The sequence below is a fragment of the Musa acuminata genome, chromosome BXJ1-9 (genome assembly GCF_036884655.1).
Source record: "Musa acuminata AAA Group cultivar baxijiao chromosome BXJ1-9, Cavendish_Baxijiao_AAA, whole genome shotgun sequence".
Classification (NCBI taxonomy): Eukaryota; Viridiplantae; Streptophyta; class Magnoliopsida; order Zingiberales; family Musaceae; genus Musa; species Musa acuminata.
In genome coordinates, this window is record NC_088335.1 from 993,557 (window position 1) to 1,012,098 (window position 18,542).

General features: G+C 37.5%; 4 protein-coding genes across 6 annotated transcripts; 2 read left to right on the plus strand and 2 right to left on the minus strand.

Moving 5' to 3' along the window:
- Positions 1–436: 436 nt before the first annotated feature.
- Positions 437–3,264, minus strand: LOC135592298 (PHD finger-like domain-containing protein 5A). Its single transcript, XM_065081679.1, has 2 exons — positions 3,146–3,264; positions 437–989 (listed from the first exon to the last, which is right to left on the minus strand). The coding sequence occupies exon 2, from the start codon at positions 966–968 to the stop codon at positions 636–638; it is 333 nt and encodes a 110-aa protein (XP_064937751.1). The 5' UTR covers positions 969–989; positions 3,146–3,264; the 3' UTR covers positions 437–635.
- Positions 3,265–3,543: 279 nt separating this feature from the next.
- Positions 3,544–8,447, plus strand: LOC103996652 (mediator of RNA polymerase II transcription subunit 30). Of its 3 annotated transcripts, XM_065081676.1 has the most exons (4): positions 3,544–4,003; positions 4,256–4,333; positions 5,403–5,459; positions 8,075–8,447. In XM_065081676.1, exons 1-4 carry the CDS (start codon positions 3,689–3,691, stop codon positions 8,171–8,173), a joined length of 549 nt encoding a protein of 182 aa, XP_064937748.1. In that variant the 5' UTR covers positions 3,544–3,688; the 3' UTR covers positions 8,174–8,447. The 3 variants fall into 3 exon arrangements, with proteins under 3 accessions (XP_064937748.1, XP_064937749.1, XP_064937750.1); XM_065081677.1 differs by lacking the exon at positions 5,403–5,459 and having other exon boundaries at positions 3,559–4,003; XM_065081678.1 differs by lacking the exon at positions 5,403–5,459 and having other exon boundaries at positions 3,562–4,003; positions 8,156–8,447.
- A 1,961-nt stretch (positions 8,448–10,408) lies between these two features.
- LOC135592300 (nuclear transport factor 2B-like) lies at positions 10,409–14,097 on the plus strand. The gene is made up of 2 exons (XM_065081680.1): positions 10,409–10,868; positions 13,741–14,097. Exons 1-2 carry the CDS (start codon positions 10,572–10,574, stop codon positions 13,813–13,815), a joined length of 372 nt encoding a protein of 123 aa, XP_064937752.1. The 5' UTR covers positions 10,409–10,571; the 3' UTR covers positions 13,816–14,097.
- Positions 14,098–14,886: 789 nt separating this feature from the next.
- On the minus strand, positions 14,887–16,766 carry LOC135594180 (uncharacterized). Its single transcript, XM_065084594.1, has 2 exons — positions 16,584–16,766; positions 14,887–15,718 (listed from the first exon to the last, which is right to left on the minus strand). Exons 1-2 carry the CDS (start codon positions 16,716–16,718, stop codon positions 15,302–15,304), a joined length of 552 nt encoding a protein of 183 aa, XP_064940666.1. The 5' UTR covers positions 16,719–16,766; the 3' UTR covers positions 14,887–15,301.
- Between the last annotated feature and the right edge of the window lie 1,776 nt (positions 16,767–18,542).

An 18,542-nucleotide genomic window follows, 5' to 3' on the forward strand; every position in this document is an offset into this window, starting at 1 on the left:
TGAGCAGGCTTGTCCTCACACAACACTGCTCACAAAGCTACAATTCATACTTTGCTCACAAGGCTACAATTAAGCTCCTGTTCACCGCACTTGTGGTCCATCCTGTTGCTATGTGCAGCATCATGTTCCGAGAAGAAGAGCCTGTGTGCAAACACTGTGCCTTCTGCAGCCCTTCCTGCATCTGTTGCTCTGACCAACTCCTTGACCACTGATCACTGTAAGGAAATGAATGCTGATTGGATTACTCGGTAAAAAATAAAGGAAGATCTAATGGTCTTAACACATCCGAAGAGGCATAGGACGGGCAGATCTTCTTGGGCCAGCCATGGCCTGACTGAAGAATTGATAAGCGTTCCAACCAGACATGGTGTGCAAATGAATTCAATATTCGCTTTCCAATAGGTAAAACATGTCTTAGCAATCGAGAAAAAAGAAAGAAAGAAGCATATAAAGTTCATATATGATTCGAACTACAGAAAATGCACTTAATATCATTTGTCAGCTTATGCATATAGTTCCTTTCTAATCTTTCTCAAACAGTCCCATAACTGCACTGTGTACCAAGTGCTTAGTCTTCCGCATATAGTTGTTACAACATTAACAACATACTAGTCCTAAGTAGAAGAGAAAACATATCATCTTTTCTTAAATCCATATTTCTTTCTTTCATAGAAAAGATCAGTCTTGGCACTTCCCAGATTGACAATCTTGGGACACCCATCACGGTCTTTCTCCTGTTGGGTGCATTCTTTGCAATAGTAGGCATCAGAAATCCCAACTCCTCCACAGATGACACACCTTCCCTGAAATGAACCGTAGTTGCACTCATCGCAGATCCGCACGAGTGTACATGGACGGACATATGAATCACAGATGACACACTTCCCATCATCCTTCTCGCACAGGCGACCGATAGCAATCCCTGGTTGCTTCCGACACATAATGAGATCAGGATGGTGCTTGGCCATGATCCTTGGGTGTTACTGGCACTGCAAAAAAAATTTCTTTGGAAATGAAGCTTGCACGGATATAGTCTGTGAAGTAAGTGATGCAGATATATAATGGAAGTTACAAGGAAATAACTAATCGGTCAGGTTACTTATGGGTCAGTCATATGTTTCTTGATGATAGGATTCAACCAAACTTGGCCCAACCCAACTCAATTCTTTAGCTGCATGGGTCAGGCTCAGATCAAGAATTTTCTGACCCACTGGTGAGTCCGATGAAGTTCAAGTTAGCCCTATATAACTTTTCTATCCAATCCAATCCAAGCCAGTCCAACCTAACCCATCCCTAAGCCTAGACCCTAATGCTCTGGATTATTGTATTATAGTAATTTGATTAGAAATTTAGTAATCTTTCCTTTATAGAAAGCTAGATTTTGAAGCGAACAAACTTATTGTGTTATTCCTTTTTATTTCTGAAAATAAGGTGAATTCAAGAAAATTTCAGATATGCAGAAAAGTATTAACTTAATTGACCAGAAAGGTACTATACTATGTTGGATAGCCAGTTTGGGAAGCTCAACCGAGCCACACCAGGTAAGAACTTACTCAGTGCCTCTTAATTGACTTGTTGTTCTTGTCTTTCCTAAGTGCAGCGTTGATGCGGTATCTTTCTTGATATAGATCACAATTTGTTATTGGATGGTTAAGTAATATTATCTATGTCCTCTTTATTTCCAGAAAAAAGTTGATTGCAGGTTCTTTATTAGTAACGAAGAGAGGAGTATCACACATGACCAGCCTAGCACTATGGAACGAACAGAAATTTACTGTGATGATATCTACCTCATCCTAGCCACTCACGTCTCTTGCTCAACTTCCATATAGGTGACTGCTTGATTACTATACAACCTAACTATTACTGGTTTTCCCTAGAGTAAACAGTATCCTCAGCTAGTTGAGAATTGGACTAAACATAAAATGGCAAGGTATTATAGTTCCTTCCTCTACTCCTTTAGGCTAAAAGAATATGTGAGAAGATCTCCACCTGTAAATAGGCAATCATACAAGTGATTATTTACTGATACCCTTATATTTATATATATTATGAATTTTAAATAGATTGACTTTTGTAAATGACCATTTTGGGTTTTAATTTTCGAGTGCTTGGAAGGAGAAAGATATTAGCAAATGGAGAGGAGTGTGACATGTGGGAATGGGTTTAATTCCACATTGGTAAGCCACCTTCCATTCCACACCCTTATATGGTCACCACCCTTTGCTTTTTCTATCAAGCTTCCAAATGGTTTTGCATCGCAACATCATAATTTTCCTAATGTTTGGTAGCTAGCAACTTGGCAAAGTCCAAGAATCTGGACGAGCCTAGCGAACGAGGCTCCCTAGTTAGAATCAATATGTAGTCATACTCATAAAAAATAATTAAAAAAATTCAAATGCTTTTATGTTTTCAATATATGTTCAAACCCTTTGAAAGTATTGATTGGTGGGGTCTAATCACTCCAACTTTAGTCGAACTAGATTTACATATAGCATTAATTTAATTAGCCATTATAGAATATTTTATGGGACTTCACCAAATGGGCTTGCTCTGATTAAGAAAAAGAAGGTTAATTTTTCTCTTTAAAAACAGTCTTATGTCCAGTGGTTTTGGATACAGGATCTACAGATAGATCCATTCTAGTTCCGAGCCAGGAGTGGTACAGGTCTGATACCCCAGATCGAATTCCTTGTTTCGACGCATGTCAATCTTCAGAGTCTACTTGAATCTAACTGATATCCCTACTTGTCAATTATTTTGTACGCTTCGAACGCAATTCTCAACTACAAGATTCCACCTTTATTCCAAAGATTTGTTGGCAAAATATTAATTCCAGGTATACAATTTCTACATGACGTGTTTAAGGTTCATCTAGATCTGTAGATTATGGTCATATAAATTTCTACATCAAGATTCTGTCTCCTCTACCGTTGTTAATAAACACTTCACATGTTTTCTGCTATCTATCGATAACAGGAAAAAGCTAGGATATACGTAACATATTTAAAGGAAGAAAACCCCCTTTTCGGTTCTCCGTGAGAACTGTGTCCAATCAGAGAAGGGAAGCAAAATGAAGAAAGGAACAGGAAACTATCGCTAAAAGGAGAAGAAAATCTCTATTTTGAACAAAGATCGAACTCACCTCGCGTCTTCGAAGAAAGAGCTCTCCGATCGTCGATGGTTCACCTCGCGTCTCTCCGAAGAGGGATGACACGGAAGACTCACGGGTAGACTTGTCCCATTTACCAGGTCTGGTATTCCTCCAGAGTAAAAAATAATAAACTGTTCTACTTACGTGGCGAGTATTCATAAATGGAATCGGTGAGCGGGTTCCCCTACTTGCTCTAGGGTTTCCCGACCTTCGGCCCCCCACTGGATTACCTGTCTGGTGATTGGAGGAAGCAATGACCACATGTTGGGACCAACTCTAGATGTATTGCTCCCTCTAATCAAAAGGCAGGTAAGAATTACATTTTTTTCGGCTTACCTGACGCGATTGGGAAGAGTATTTTTGCGGCTAGGCGAGGCAGCGTAGTTTTATGAGTAAACAGCACCGGGTCTTCCCGCTTTGTCTCGAATTAATTAGGGTTTTCCAGATCGACGGGACGTCAAATAGGGCTTGGGCGAGAGATTTTGTGAGAGAGAGAGAGAGAGAGAGAGAGAGAGAGGAATTGGAGATCGTTTGATGGCGGCAAAGAGCAAGCAAGAGCTGGGGGTCGAGGGGCAGAGGCACCTGGAGGAGACCATCAACGCGGCGTTCCAGATCCTCTCCTCCATGAATGACGAGCTCTGCAACCCCGTCCTCTGGTCCACGCTCTCCCCTGGCCATCCCTCCGCAGCCTTGGCAGGTGCTGGCGATGCGCCAGTAGACTCCTCCTCGCACCCGTCGGAAGCGGGTGGCGGCAGCGGCGGCGGAGTGCTCGACGAAGCCCGGCTACGCTACAAGTCTGCGGTCCTTGCCCTTCGTTCTTGTATTGCCGCCATTCCAAGCGCCACACAGGTCCGTGATTCGATGCCAAAATTCGTGAAAATTTGTCATAAATTGAACTGTTTGAACCGTTTCAGGTTTTCCACAGATTGGAAAGTTAGATGAATATTTGAAGAAGAATTCTATTTGTGATTCAAGTGTCTTACACAGTATCGAGACGATTTTTTGTCATCCTTTGAAATATACTATTGAAAATCTGATTTCTGTCATTGTGGTTCTGCGGTTTCTAAATGGTAATGATTTCTTGGTTGTTGATAATCGCAGGAGGCAGGTGCATTGGATTCCAGAGCAGATGCAGTTGAACTTGAGAGACTGGAAGAGCGGGCATCTTCTTTAAGAAAGGTATTTATGTGGTTATATGTGCAGACCTTACAGAAAATTTACACTGCTGGGGTTTATGATTTTAATTATTATAATAGTTTTGCTTCTTGCACCAACCTTTCAATTTATATGCTCTTCATCAATTATATAGCATGTCAACATCAGTGTTTCTCTCATTTATTTATTGCTATCTTCCCTTTTAGTCAATCAAAGATTCTTTTATAATCATAAGGCAGTTTTGCAGAATTTGATGGTTGCTATTTCATCTTTCACGTTTAGCCATTGAAATTTTATACGAGAAATTCCTTTTATGTTCAGACTTCATAAAATATCCAACTTCCTAAACACATGAATAAAAAATGTAAAAGAATTTATAGACAATAAATGAATGGAGAATTATACATAAAATATAGTTATCATGTAATTTTGTTAGAAAATAAATTATTGATCATATCATGCAAAGATTATAATATATAGGTTATTATTTTATTTGTCATACAAAAGATTTAAAATTAATCCAATTTCAGGTTTGAAGACAGTGATAGATCCCATTGTAACGCCAATGCTTCTCTGATCATCATATGGTTGAAATATTAAGTAATGGAAAGACAACTAAAAATTTCATCTGAAGAGTGTTCTTGTGGAGCCTGAGATTATTCATGAATCTCATGGCATTTTTATTATCTTAAGAGGTTAGAGACTATTATTTAACCATATCTTTTCTTTCTTGATTTTTTTTCCTTCATTTGGACAACAAACATTGCCAGAATGGCAGCAAAAGGCAAATATTATGGTTACAACAGATATCAAACAAAATAGTAGTAATTTTTATCATAGTTATAGTCAGGTTGTATTTTCTTCTATTTTGGCTTCATTCCTTTATTTCCACTTTCTCCTTTTTTCCTTTTGAGGTGTGGGACAAAAATCAATCAGCTCCAGTTTAGTCTGATGCATTCCAGTAAAATCCAATCTGTTTCTAGCTATAAGGCTGATCAGCCAAAATAGGGTTGGTCTTAGATGATACTTACACAAGTTAGATGTATTGTATCGGCGTTGGCTGATACCATGAACTATGCTTTTTTGGTGCTAGACACAAAGATATGCTACTGAGACCATCCGGTGTAAAGAGTTGTTTGGCCTTACCCAAGTGAGTGGTTATGCTTTTCTCATTGTTTTTTGAGATTACATCAGTTAAATGTTCATTTTTGTTTCATAAATATAGGAGTTTGAAAAATCCTAAACAAGGTTTAAGAAATGAGTAAATCCCAAAGTCTGTTTAGTCTACCATGAAAATCTTTATTTATGGGTTTGATGTTGGGTCTCAGAATTGGATTAGATTTGAAAAATCGCACAAATTTAGACTTGTCCATGGGAGAGCATATCTGAGTGAAATTAATTGGATTCTTTTGCAAAGCAATGGTCCTGACAACCAAGAAACAAGACGAAAACTTCAATTATTCATTATGTGCAACCTCCCCTTTTCTTGTGACAATATCCCTCAAATATGTGCAAGAAGCAAACCAAAGAGGAAAAAATAATGAAAGAAAGACATGTTGAAGAGAATAATGTGTTTTTTTTTCATGCTACTGATTTTGCAACTCTTTTGCCTATACTATTTCTATTTCATGAGTTTCATAAATTTTGTGAATTTTCCTATTTTCTAAATTTTGTGATTCTTAATATGGATTCTCTGTCCTTTTTTATTAACTGAAACTTCAATTCAACATTCTAATCAAGTTGATATCAAGTGACCCAAATGGAAATTCCAGTACTAATCCCAAAACTGATCCAAATTTATTGAACTTGTTCTCAGAAGATCTTTGCAATGCTTCATTAGAATTTCAAAGATCAAGAATCAAACATCATTTGAACTAGGATTTTTTTTAAGGTAATGAAGTAGCTTGTTTTGATTGAATAGATGACTGTTGGGTAGCTGAGGTTGTATTTGGCAGTAAGATGTTGATAATGCATGGGGTAAATGGAGGTGTATTTTATTCTCCAGCCTATTGTCATGACTTGTTGCGTTATGGAGGGATGCATTAAAGTGTCAAAGTTAAAGCTTGGTAATGGGACAAGAAACCAATTTATTGAAGTTGATCATCTTGCTTCTTTAACCAGTTTTATCTACAGTGCAATATGGTGCTTCGTGATCTCTGGAGCAATCAAGTAAAATCATGATAATCAAGTATCACTAAATGAGACAATTACCTGTTTACTTTTGCATCGTATTATTCAGCATGATGAATTTTATTATACTACAGTCGACGTTTAATTTTGTGGTAACTCAGAGACCATTATTTGACCAACTGTACCATGCAGTATTACAATTTGGCAGTATTTCTTTCTGTAAGATGGCAGAAACACAGGAACAGGTTGTAATTGTTGAGACTTGAATCTTGCCTTATATTCTGTCCACTGTGTTTATGGTTTGGAGTATTTGGTTCATACTTCTGAAACTAATTTTGCTTCACTCTAATGTGGATTCTGGAGATAGATCACCATCAGGGATACTGTAAAACGATTTGTATGTTACCGAGTAAATCAACAGAGACCAGATCTTAGACATGAATGACCAAGTTCTGCTCACGAACGGTCAAAATATTAGGTTGATTATTGATTGCCCCTATCATTATATTATAATTGTTGATGGCTTGGGAAGTTTCTTCTCCACCTTGAATCAAAATTTTTTGTTTAGATGCATCACCTCTGACATTGTATTTTATATATAATCTTATAAAGTTGGATTTGCAGTTGATAATCCAGTTTCCTAGCTTTGAAAGTTGTGCTCATCTGTGACTTAGTATCAATTTCAAGCAGCTTATTTATGCTATCACCTTTTGTAGCTGATGCAAAATTAACTATAGCCTAGTAGTAGCTCTTCAGGAAGAATTTTGTTTTTTCTGATTTTATAAATTAGTGCTGCTAGATGGTGGCATATCTTTCTAGCCTTTAACATGAGAACTTGAATTCACTTATTGCATAAAGAGGTTGTTCACATTTACAAAGGTTATGATATGTTTGTAGTTTGAAGTGTTTGTATTCTAAGAGTTCTACATCGACATAACAGTAACGACTATTATTTGTACCAGCTAGCAAAAATTGTCGACTTGAACCTTCAGACTGACAGCATTCTTCTCAAACTATCAAAGTTAAAAAATTACTTATATTTCTGCTACCATCCTTTTCTTCTCTGTGGTTCTATAATACTTCTCAAAATTATACTGGAATAAACTAATTTCTTGCTTGCCTAAGTATCAGGTATATTAGGTGAGGAGAGAAATGTGCAATTTGGAGAAGAATGAACCAAAAGATTCTCTATTGATGATTTAAATCTGTTGCACCAAAATTCCTTTTACAGTCATCTCCACCTTCTGATGAAATGAAAAAAAAAAATAGTGGAGAAAGATAATTACCAAAGTTACAAGACAAGTTTAGCAAATTAGTATGACCCTCAAGATCTTGATTTTTTCCTTTTTTTTAATATGCCAGCTGTTACATTATTTTTCAAGTTCTGCAGAAGAATTTATTTCTATATCATGCACTTACGTACCGTATTCATTCAGTTTTGTCTTTTAAAGTATATTCCAAATTTAGATCTGCTCAGATTTTTTAATGTTGAAATGCGGAAAACATGGTGTCCTAGACCACGACTTCTTATGGGCTCGGTCATCTGAACACGGAATTGGCCCATACTCTCACACTAAAACATTATGTAGAAACATACTCTTAAGTCTGTTCAACTCTGTCACTGTATGGTTGTAGGAACTCGAAAACAAGAACAAGCATCTCAAGCTTCTTATTGATCAACTTCGAGATCTGATCACTGACATTGCAATGTGGCAGAGTCCTTGTTCTGTATGATCTTCAGCTGGGCCAAGGTTGACGGACATTGCAAAGCTCTCAATTTTCCTTTTTGTGCTCTGGAAATTGAATCTTGGGAGATATGTAAATTATTATGCAAAATCATCTATTAAGTGTCCATCTGGAAACAGAAAACAACTACTGTACTTTTAGCGTCTGCTTCTGTTGCTAACCCATCATTAGGATGAAAAAAAGATGTAGCTACAGCTCCACATGGCCTTATTGTTTTGAAGGTTCATTGTGATTGGCAAAGCTACTGCTCTTTCTGGATTGATTATCATGCTTCCACATTTTTCAGGTACATGAAATTGATCCTTAATTTTTTTTTACTGACGTTTATGCGTACTAATTTTTGGATGTTTAATTGTTTTCTGGTCAAGTTCTTTAAGTTTGACTAAATTATGAGTGGCTTCCAAAAACATCGACTTGACTGTGTATTATTTGGATCATGTAGTTGTGTGAATTTTTAGCTATGGCATTGGGGGGTTGTATCATTTTCTTGCAACTGTCGTCCTCTCTACTGCCTCAATAATCTTTTTGCAAACACATGTCACTAAATAAAGTTGATGGGATCATTCATAAGCTATGTGATCACAGGGCGAGGCAACTATATGCCACGATGAACTAGTTTTTCATGGTTTAGATTATTTCTGACACCTCATCTCCATATTGTCTTTCACCTTCTTGTCGTTGACAGGGATTAGTAAGTCTGATTGTTCTTAGTAAAACAGTCAACAGTCACATTTCTTAACATCTCTAGAAGTTAAATCTGATTGTTTTTAGTGCTGAATTATCGGTAAAATCGATCGTAGTGGTAGTAAATAGTAAAATAAAATTTTATTATTTTTTAAAATTATCAATAATCAGCGGTAAAAAGGGGATGTCAAACTAGTAACCTTTTAAAATTGCAGGACCTCTCTGCTTTTTCTCTACCCATTATTCATTATAATTAGACATCTTTAGTATTTTGATATTTAAATTTTAAAAATTTATATTGAAATATCTATATTTATGAAAATAAAATATTTAATTTTATTTATTCTAACATCATCGGTTTTATCGATGGAAGATATAGCATATGACAACATATATATCTATCGACGAAAGATATAGTAACCTTTTAAAATTGGGGTCAGGTTAGTGAACAAAGTATCTGTCGTTACATGACCTCTCTGCTTCTCCTCTACCCATTATCCATTGTAATTAGACATCTTTAGTATATCAATATTTAAAATCAAAAAATTTACATTGAAATATCAACGGAAGATATAGTACATGATAGCATATATAGAAATGACATAAAAATGATGGGTAAAAAGGTAATTTTAATATCTTAGTTATGTTTTTAGTAGTGACGGATGACGACGTCATTGACGACTATGGGTGGCTGTGGTTGGTGAGAACGACACACTAGTCTATAAGAACGATAGGGACTTATGTGGTTTATTGCTAGAGGAGGAGGATGATGACGAGAGAGAGAGTGATGATGAAAGATGAGGTAAAGGGAAAGGAGGCAAAGGACTATGCAGATATCAACGCTTTATATCTGTGTTGTTGTTACTTGGCAATTGCATTGACGCCAACGCATCTGTAGAGCAACGAAATGACATTGTTCTACATTGACATCCGCATCGATATCAACGCAGATGTAGAGTGACATTGCTCTACATTGCACTGATAATGATGCACGGAAGAGTGATGCTCATCCTTCTTCCCCCCTTCTCTGATCCCTCGTCATTCTTTCCCCTTTTATTGCTCAACATGCACACCGAGGGAAGAAGGATGAGTGATACAAAACGATGTGGGGATGCCGAGCATCGCTCATCCTTCTTCTCCCGTTACGCTTGTCGAGCGATGCAAAAGCAATTGCTCAGCATTTGCATTGTCCTCTTCTTTCTCTCCTTTATCTTATCTCTCATCGTTGTTCTCCCTCCTCATCCTCTCCCTCCAAGACCTTAGCGTCTCATCAATTATAGCCACATGTAGTGTCGTCATTCACCAACACTAAAAATGTAATTAGGATATTAAATTTTTTTTTTTATATATTTTCATATCATTTCTAAATGTGTTGTATCTTTGTTGGTAAAACCGATGACAGAATGAAGTTAAATATTTCATGAAAATATAGATATTTCAAGTTTTTAAGAGATTAAAATAAAATTTTATTATTTTTTAAAATGATCAATAATAGGCAATAATAAAGTAGTAACGTTTTAAAATTGGATTCTAAGGTTCGGATGGAGGATGTTAGCCGATGACTTGTTAGGTTTTTGTAGTTCCTCCTAACAGGGGCCGGACCAGTGGACAAAGGATCTATCGTCGCACGGCCTCTCCGCTTCTCCTCTCTCTACGGCTGAGGAGAAAGTGTGAAAGGCGAGAGGTATCTTCGGCGGCGGTGATGGATCCGGAAGCGGTGGCGAAGGCGTTCGTGGACCACTACTATCGGACGTTCGACGGGAACAGGGCAGCTCTGGCGGGCCTGTACCACGACGCCTCCATGCTCACCTTCGAGGGCGACAAGATTCAGGGCGCCGCCGCGATCGTCGCCAAGCTCACCTCCCTACCTTTCCAGCAGTGCGCCCATGCCATCTCCACTGTCGATTTCCAGCCCTCGGGACCCCCCGGCGGCATGCTTGTCTTCGTCAGCGGCTCCCTCCAGCTCGCTGGCGAGTCCCACACCCTCAAGTTCAGCCAGGTATGTTCTCTCTCTGTGTTTGCGCCTTTCGTCTATCGATTGGTTGATTCGATCAGATCGGCATGTCTACTTTATTCTATATCCATGTTGATCGGTTGATGGATCGTGATTTCCGTTGTTTTTTCTTTTTTTTTTCGATTTTAAAGAAAGATCTGATGATCTATATTTGTTTGTTAATTATCTTCCTTTTTTATGATAATAAGGTTTATTGGGTCAAGTTCTTTGAGACTTTACATTAGGTTTTATTCATTCCTTGGGTCTAGGATTGATCTGTGTTGGTAAAGCATTTCCACTTGATTTTTATATTTTTGTTTGTTGATAGAAAATAGAAACATCAGATGCAACATTCTTTTGGTCTTCTTATGTTGAGTTTGACTAAGAATCCATTTAATATAGAATTGTTTTATTGTTATATGAACTGTTCTTAAGAGCCCAAGCAGGTTTAAATTCAAGGCTGGGAAGAAAAGAAGATCTTCTATGTATATATTGATTAAGTCATCTATATAATTTTGAGTGAGAGTCTGATATTTCTTATACTTTTAGTTTCCTATTTTGTTTCTTCCTCTATTTTTACTTGTTATATCTTTCTTCTTCTCTTTTTGATTCTGTTATTTAAACCTATCTAGCAACGTTTATCTCGTAACAAAACACATGTGTAGTGGTAGACCTTGAAGTCTGCAAATATTGTAGACTATATTTGTGACAGTTTTGGGAAATGCGGTTTGTTGCATGATAATTGCAAAGAAGTTTTGTGATGTGCAAACATTGGTTTGGAGGAATCTTGTAATCTAATTTTTAGGCTGGAGCTGATGATAGAACACTGTATGAAAATGATTTATTTTACTTTTCTATTATAATTTCCTATTGTTACCATCAAGAAGAGGAATAACTAAAGTTGTTTCAATTTCTTGAAACCCAATGAAAAGCCTGGTGACACACCTCGATCACCTCTACGTGAGGAGAAAATCAGGCACAAGGTGCAGATAGAGGAAAGAGAAGCTTCAGTCGAGAAATCATGTGCAGAAAGGAGAAAAACATCATACATGAGAGAGGAGTTGTCAACCTCTCGCTTATCCCACCAAAACTCCTTTTCTCTTATCCTAATTAAGAAGCTGGATATCAGTTGACTTAATATAGTCAATCCTTTGCCTCCTTAAACTGGTACTTCCCCTGTAACCAACATGGTTCATACAATTGGCTCACATGAATCATAAAATTTGTTCACGGTTAAACCACTTATTGGTTCAAATGGAAAGGAAAATTTTTGGTTTGATCTAAATACATCTTGAATAATGATTGGATCTCTCTTGATGAGAAATGAAAGGTTTCCTGGTTGTGAACATGTAAGATTCCAGCCAGCACCAAATGCAAATAAAACTATTTACCAATATATCATAAAATTGCTCTGTCCAAGTTTCCATGTAGTGTCATCAACAATGTATATCCATTTCCATTCTTCCTTTGGTGTTTGTGAATTTTATCAAATAGTTGGACCCCTTGCCTTTTTGGTGATTTTGTCCAAAATGCTTATTAAGTCCTTCCAAATTAGTCGAATAGAAAGATGCTTACTTTCAGGCTGTTGTCTGATCAGGTTGTTGTCTGATGTCGTCAACCACTCAAAGCTATGTACAACATCATGTGAAAACTAGTATTTTATTGTCATATGTTTATACAGTGTTCAACTCTTGTATGTCAAAACTTTAGTTGTTTGTCAATTCACGTGATGAAGTAATTTCTTTTCAGTTAGATGTTAGTTCTTTTAAAGATATTGATCTGCACTTTAACTGTTGCAGGTTTTGTTCACAAATCCATTTTCAGGAATATCATTGATGAAAGCCCTATATCTTACTATCTGATAAACGCACTATCTGGTGTCCTTTTTCTTTATCCATGCCTTGCTGTTATATCATTATGTTCTTTTTTCCTATGGCCCGGTTCTTGCCTATTGGACGAATCAAAGATTTGAAGCTTGGTCTGGTACCAATTTCAATAACCAGTCAAATTGGTATAGTACTGGGTATATCAGCGGTATACATACCCACACCACCCAGTATTACCAGATAAAAATAATAAAAAATATTGATCGAGTACCACGCCTTATGTTTTTCTTGAGTGCACCGCTCAGTACAACCGAAATATGATTCCTTGGGTAGAGTATTTCATATTGTTATCACCATTAGTGTTGATATTATCATTCTTGCATAGCATGGTATTCCAATATCATTTGTATGTATGCTTGTTTGTTTCTTCTTTAATAATTACTAGTTAAAATGCATTGTGAATCAAGAGAATCTAGAGGCTCCTTTAAGGAGAGATGCTTGCTTGGATATTCCATGTTGTGAAATGGAAGAACTATGCAGTGTGTTAAAAGGATGCCAGAAATGTCTTAACAGCATGATAGCAATTTCTACCTCATGGTATTGGTGAAATGTACATTTGGGGACACTTCTAAGAGAAGGCTATTATGGGTGTTTCATGCATAAAATAGAATCATATATAAAAAAATCACAAACTGTAGCATTTCTGCCAAGTTTAGAATATTTATATTATGTTTTGAAGATTTAGCTTAATTAATGTTGTTGTCCTGCTCTCCTTTTCTGCCCTCTTCCACCCACAGATTTTATCTTTTAGATATTTGATACCTACTACTTATCCTGTTGTCCTTGACTTAAAATGTGCTTACCATTATTGAGTTTTGTTGTTTTAGTTTGCCAAAGCAACTTTGTCAGCTTTTTTTTTTTTTTCTGTTCATTTGGCTTAGGTAATGGTTTTGCAGCTTTTTTATTTTGTTTACGTGCATTGATTCATGACAGCAGATGACATTGATTCTATTACTCAAGGATACTGATTGGTTTGTGTGTTTTTGTTGTAGATGTTTCATCTGATGCCAACACCTCAGGGAAGTTTCTATGTGCTGAATGACATATTCCGCCTGAACTATGCTTGAGAAATCTTTTAAAGTATATCCACGAGGCGGCAGTGGCCGAGTGGCACATGCTATGCCGTTGTCATAGGTGGTCATGGTTTGAAGAAGGGTGGTCGTTTTTCCTTATTTTATTTTCCTTCTGGTTGGGTGGTGGACTTTTGAAAATGATTTTGAATCTTTTATGGATACAGGAGTGAAACTGTGATCATTTCTTCGTGTCCGAACCTTCCTTCGTTTGATGAGAGACTGATTCTGTTAACATTTATATGCAGATTAGTCATGAATTTGCTGTTCTTTGTGACACTATCCCTTGTTGCTTTGGTTGCTGCTGATGTGATTGGAGTGCATTCAAATTGGTACTTGTGTTTCTCGTCATGATGCCAATTTGCAAACATCTGCTTCATGCTTCGAAACAATTGCTTACTTGGAATGCTGTTCAACTTGTAATTTACCTGTGTTCATTCCTGTTGTAAGCTGGAAAGAGTTTCTGGTTGACCCTATGAAATAGACAATATCTGGAAAGATTTTAAGCATTTTTTTTGGATTAAATAATTACTAGACCACAAAAGAATCTTAAGTGATTGTCTCATTTCTAATGTTGGATTAAATAATTACTAGACCACAATATATCTTATTATCCATAATGAACTCCTCCTTAAAACCTATTTAATGATCATGACAACCTCAGTTATCACTCTTAAGATGTTTCAGTTTCTTCATTGCAATTTATGTTTGGAAATAATATTCACACACACATGCATAAACATGTACGGAAATAATATTCACTCTTTTAAGTTCTTAACCTCATCCCAAAAATATTCACACATACACACTAATAATTGGAAATAAAACATACTTTTTCTCTCCAATAGAGTTGCTAAGCATGGAAAACAACCATATCGATGAACAAATTTCTGGATTATTTAATAAAAAAATCCTACTAAAAAATGTCTCCCATAAGAATGGATATGAATTCACAGATACAATTGTCATTCTGGCAGGCAAGCTGGTGTATCAATTTCTATTGCTAACATTACTTGCTTCGCGCCAGCCTCAGATCATTAGCAAAGAGCACTGGGGACAAAAGTGATACTTGGATTGCTAAGTATGTCCTTTACACATTTAAATTGGACACAATTTGAGATAATACTTAGGTTTCGGATGGATAATGGCACAAGATCCACAAGGAAACTGAAATGTCCAATGCAAGGTTTCAAATGGATAATGGCACAAGATCCACAAGGAAACTGAAATTGTCCAATGCAAGGTTTCAAATGGATAATGGCACAAGATCCACAAGGAAACTGAAATGTCGCATTCAATACGACGAAGAGAACACTTGGATGCATCAATACTGATCATTCTCTCACATGATTGATTCATCGCTGCCAAGAGTCAAGGATGGGAAATTCACATTTGGTAGCTCTGGCACGGCAATTGGTGGCTAAGTATCATGCGACGAAGAGAACGCTTACATGCATCAACGGTGATAATGTTCCCACAAGATTCATTCCTCGCTTCTCAGAGTCAAGGGCAGCAAATCCGCATTAGACAGCTCTGGCACAGCAATCGGTGGCAAAGGAAGTGCTTCAATCTGCGGCCTCTTGCCATTTCCTTTCAGACACCGCTTGACCACATCCCCGACGGTTCGGAGGGGGTGGCTCAGTTTATCCCTGACCGCGAGCAGAAGGGAGACCTCGTTGAATTGCCATACCGCAGTAATGACGAGCATGACAGATAGAAGGCAATGGGTAATGAGATTCTGCTTCTTTACTTTACTAAGCTCCCTTGCTATTTCTTCATCCATGCCAACCTCCCTTTTTTCACAGTTTTGGCTGACAGGCTTGGAGAATTCAGGCTCTTCTTCGATAGCTGATTCCTTCGTCCCTTCCGTAGCGATGCCATCCTTCTCTAAGGATTCCAACTGGTATACAGCATCCACAGAAGAGACACTTGATTAATTCTGTGACATGTACGCAACACAATGTTGAGCTGACATAGCAATTAATAATAAGATGAAGGAAAACAATTCGTTATGGTTTAATACATTGGGGAATTCCAAGGCATGTATGCAACATCCACAGAAGAGTCAAATTACAGACTGACATAGCAACTAAGAAGATGAAGGAGAAACAATTTGATATGGCTTAATACATTGGTGAAACGTAAGGCAACAACACCCACAGAAGAGTCAAATTGCAATCACAATCTCGAACTGATATAGCAATTAATAAGACCATGGAGAAACAATTTGTTATGATTTAATACATTGGAAAATTCTGTAACATGTATGCAACATCCACAGGAGAGTCAAATTACAAACAGAGTCTTGAGCTAACATAGAAATCAGTAAGATGAAGGAGAAGCCATTTGTTATGGTTCGATACACTGGGAAATTCTGTGACATCAGGGAAACAATACAGATGATTTCATAGCTGATGGACACTTGATATTTATCTTTTCATCAACGAGATTCATGGCAAAGGAAGGAAACTCTGATTTAAGATTCAGATGATGGTTAGAACAACATCGGGCATCTCTCTTCTCTTATTCTGAACTATCGGTTTCTAGTGAGCATTAATGCGATGAACACAATAACTTATCACACAGAAACCCCTTCGACAAATGGTTTCTGTTTGTCTAGGGAATGAATACTAGCATTTGTGTGAGAACGCGAGTGCCTTTCCCAAAGAACTCCAAGAGTGGGCGGGGGGGGTTCCAAAAGAATCTATTGCTTAGGTTAACACAATTGCCGGTCTCTACAGAATGGGAGGAACAAGGGAACCAACCTGAAGGAGCAAGTTGGAGAGGAGTAGGTCTTCCTCTTCCTCCTCCTTGCGGCGTCGCTTCCGCTCCTCCAGGAGTTGATGAAGGGCCTCGTGCACCACCTCCACCTTCTCATTCGTGTTCTTTGCACGTTCCATGGATTGGAGAACAAAAGAGGCCCAGAACCTGATGCAATCTAGGATGGATTCGAAGCATGTGTTTAATGAGTCAAACTGACCCCCCATTCTGACACCTGGCAGGACTTGTGCAGTTCTTAAATCCCTTACTCGAATTCATCTTAATCTTATGAAGATAATTATTCTCTATTCGTATGGATTAAAGAATAATCCAAGAGGATTGATTCTCTAATCTTGTTGAGAATATAGATGACGTCCAGCATAAAGGATTCTCGAAGCTCGTTAAGAATAGAGATGATGTCTGTCTGGCATAAACTTTTGAATGAAAGGTCAATGTTCAAGACATTTAAGATTGTATCAGGGGAAGAATGTCACACACAAGTCAAACCCAATAAATTTGGGCTGACCGTCTATAGGTGAGGCCAAAGATGAATAATATAAATCATGTCTCATCTTATGGTTTAAGTTTTGGATAACTTTTTAATTTTTTTAATTAATTTTCATATAGCACATTTTATTTTTTTAAAAGATGATATTATCCATTTGCTCAGTGTGGTCATCTTTACCTTGTTGTGCTATCTACCATCCATCTCCAACTACCGTTTGGGGTCGTCGGATCAAGGGCCAATGGTAGGATTTTTCTATGTGAACATTGAGTCCTTGACCTATCGTTACATCATTGGATTCACGCAACACAATTCTTGGTGGCCAATGCCAATACTTATTGTGATGTTGGTATCCATTACATCATTGTCTCCTTTGTCCCATATGAACACTATCGTGGTGTGATGGAGATCCGGATCCTTGACATCTTTGAAGAGGATTCTACCTTTCCCCCGCTCACCTCCCTCCCCCCGAACCTCATATGTAAAGACGTTCTCCTCTTTTTAGAGTCATATAACAATGAGCTCGACACCCTTGAGGTCACGAACGTTGTCGTCGGTGATGGGAGATTGTGCAATATGATCGGGAGAGGCAGGCTAGAGCAACGACTAAGGGAGGCAGCAAGATCCTCGCACATGTTGTACGCCCTATGCTTTATAACATGACAAGGACCTCCCTCCCTTCATCTTAGCATTCATGCTTTCGTCAAGGGAATCAAGAGAGAGAAATCTCGAGGCTCATCACCATGGAGGTTGCCATCATGGAAATCGTTACAACAAGGGTTATCATCGTGGCAAATGCTTTCGTCAAGGGAATCAAGAGAGAGAAATCTCGAGGCTCATCACCATGGAGGTTGCCATCATGGAAATCGTTACAACAAGGGTTATCATCGTGGCAAAGCATTGCTGACAACATAATCACGATGAAGGCGGTCACAATAACTAACAATGTGACGAAGTGAAGAAAGTGACTACAGTGAAAGGGTAATCACATCTTTTAGAAATAAATGGTATTCTATGGGAAAAAAGAAGAAGAAAACTTTGAAGTTTTTTTTTTTTTTGAGAATTTATCTTTAAATTTTTAGATGAAATGATTGATGATAAAATCTCACATTTTAGATAAAATTGTCTCTTTTTTTATTTGAAGTCAATAGTTTCAAAAACTCCAATTAAACTCTACGCCCTCCTTCATACATATTCCTAATTTTGCGTTTTTGACTCTGATCCTAACTTTAAACTTTTGATCGTTTTACGATGCTTAGCATTTGCAACAAATCCCCCTCCTCTTTTTATTTTTAATGTAGATAATCTATTTCCATTTATCTTATTCCATTTAGAATATGAGCCATGGGTACATACATAATGTGTTCTAACGCTTTCTGATACATTCAGAAGCGAACCAATACTTGTTGTAGACTATTGAGTTCATAACCATAGAAGTAAACTTATCTTTGTTCTCAAC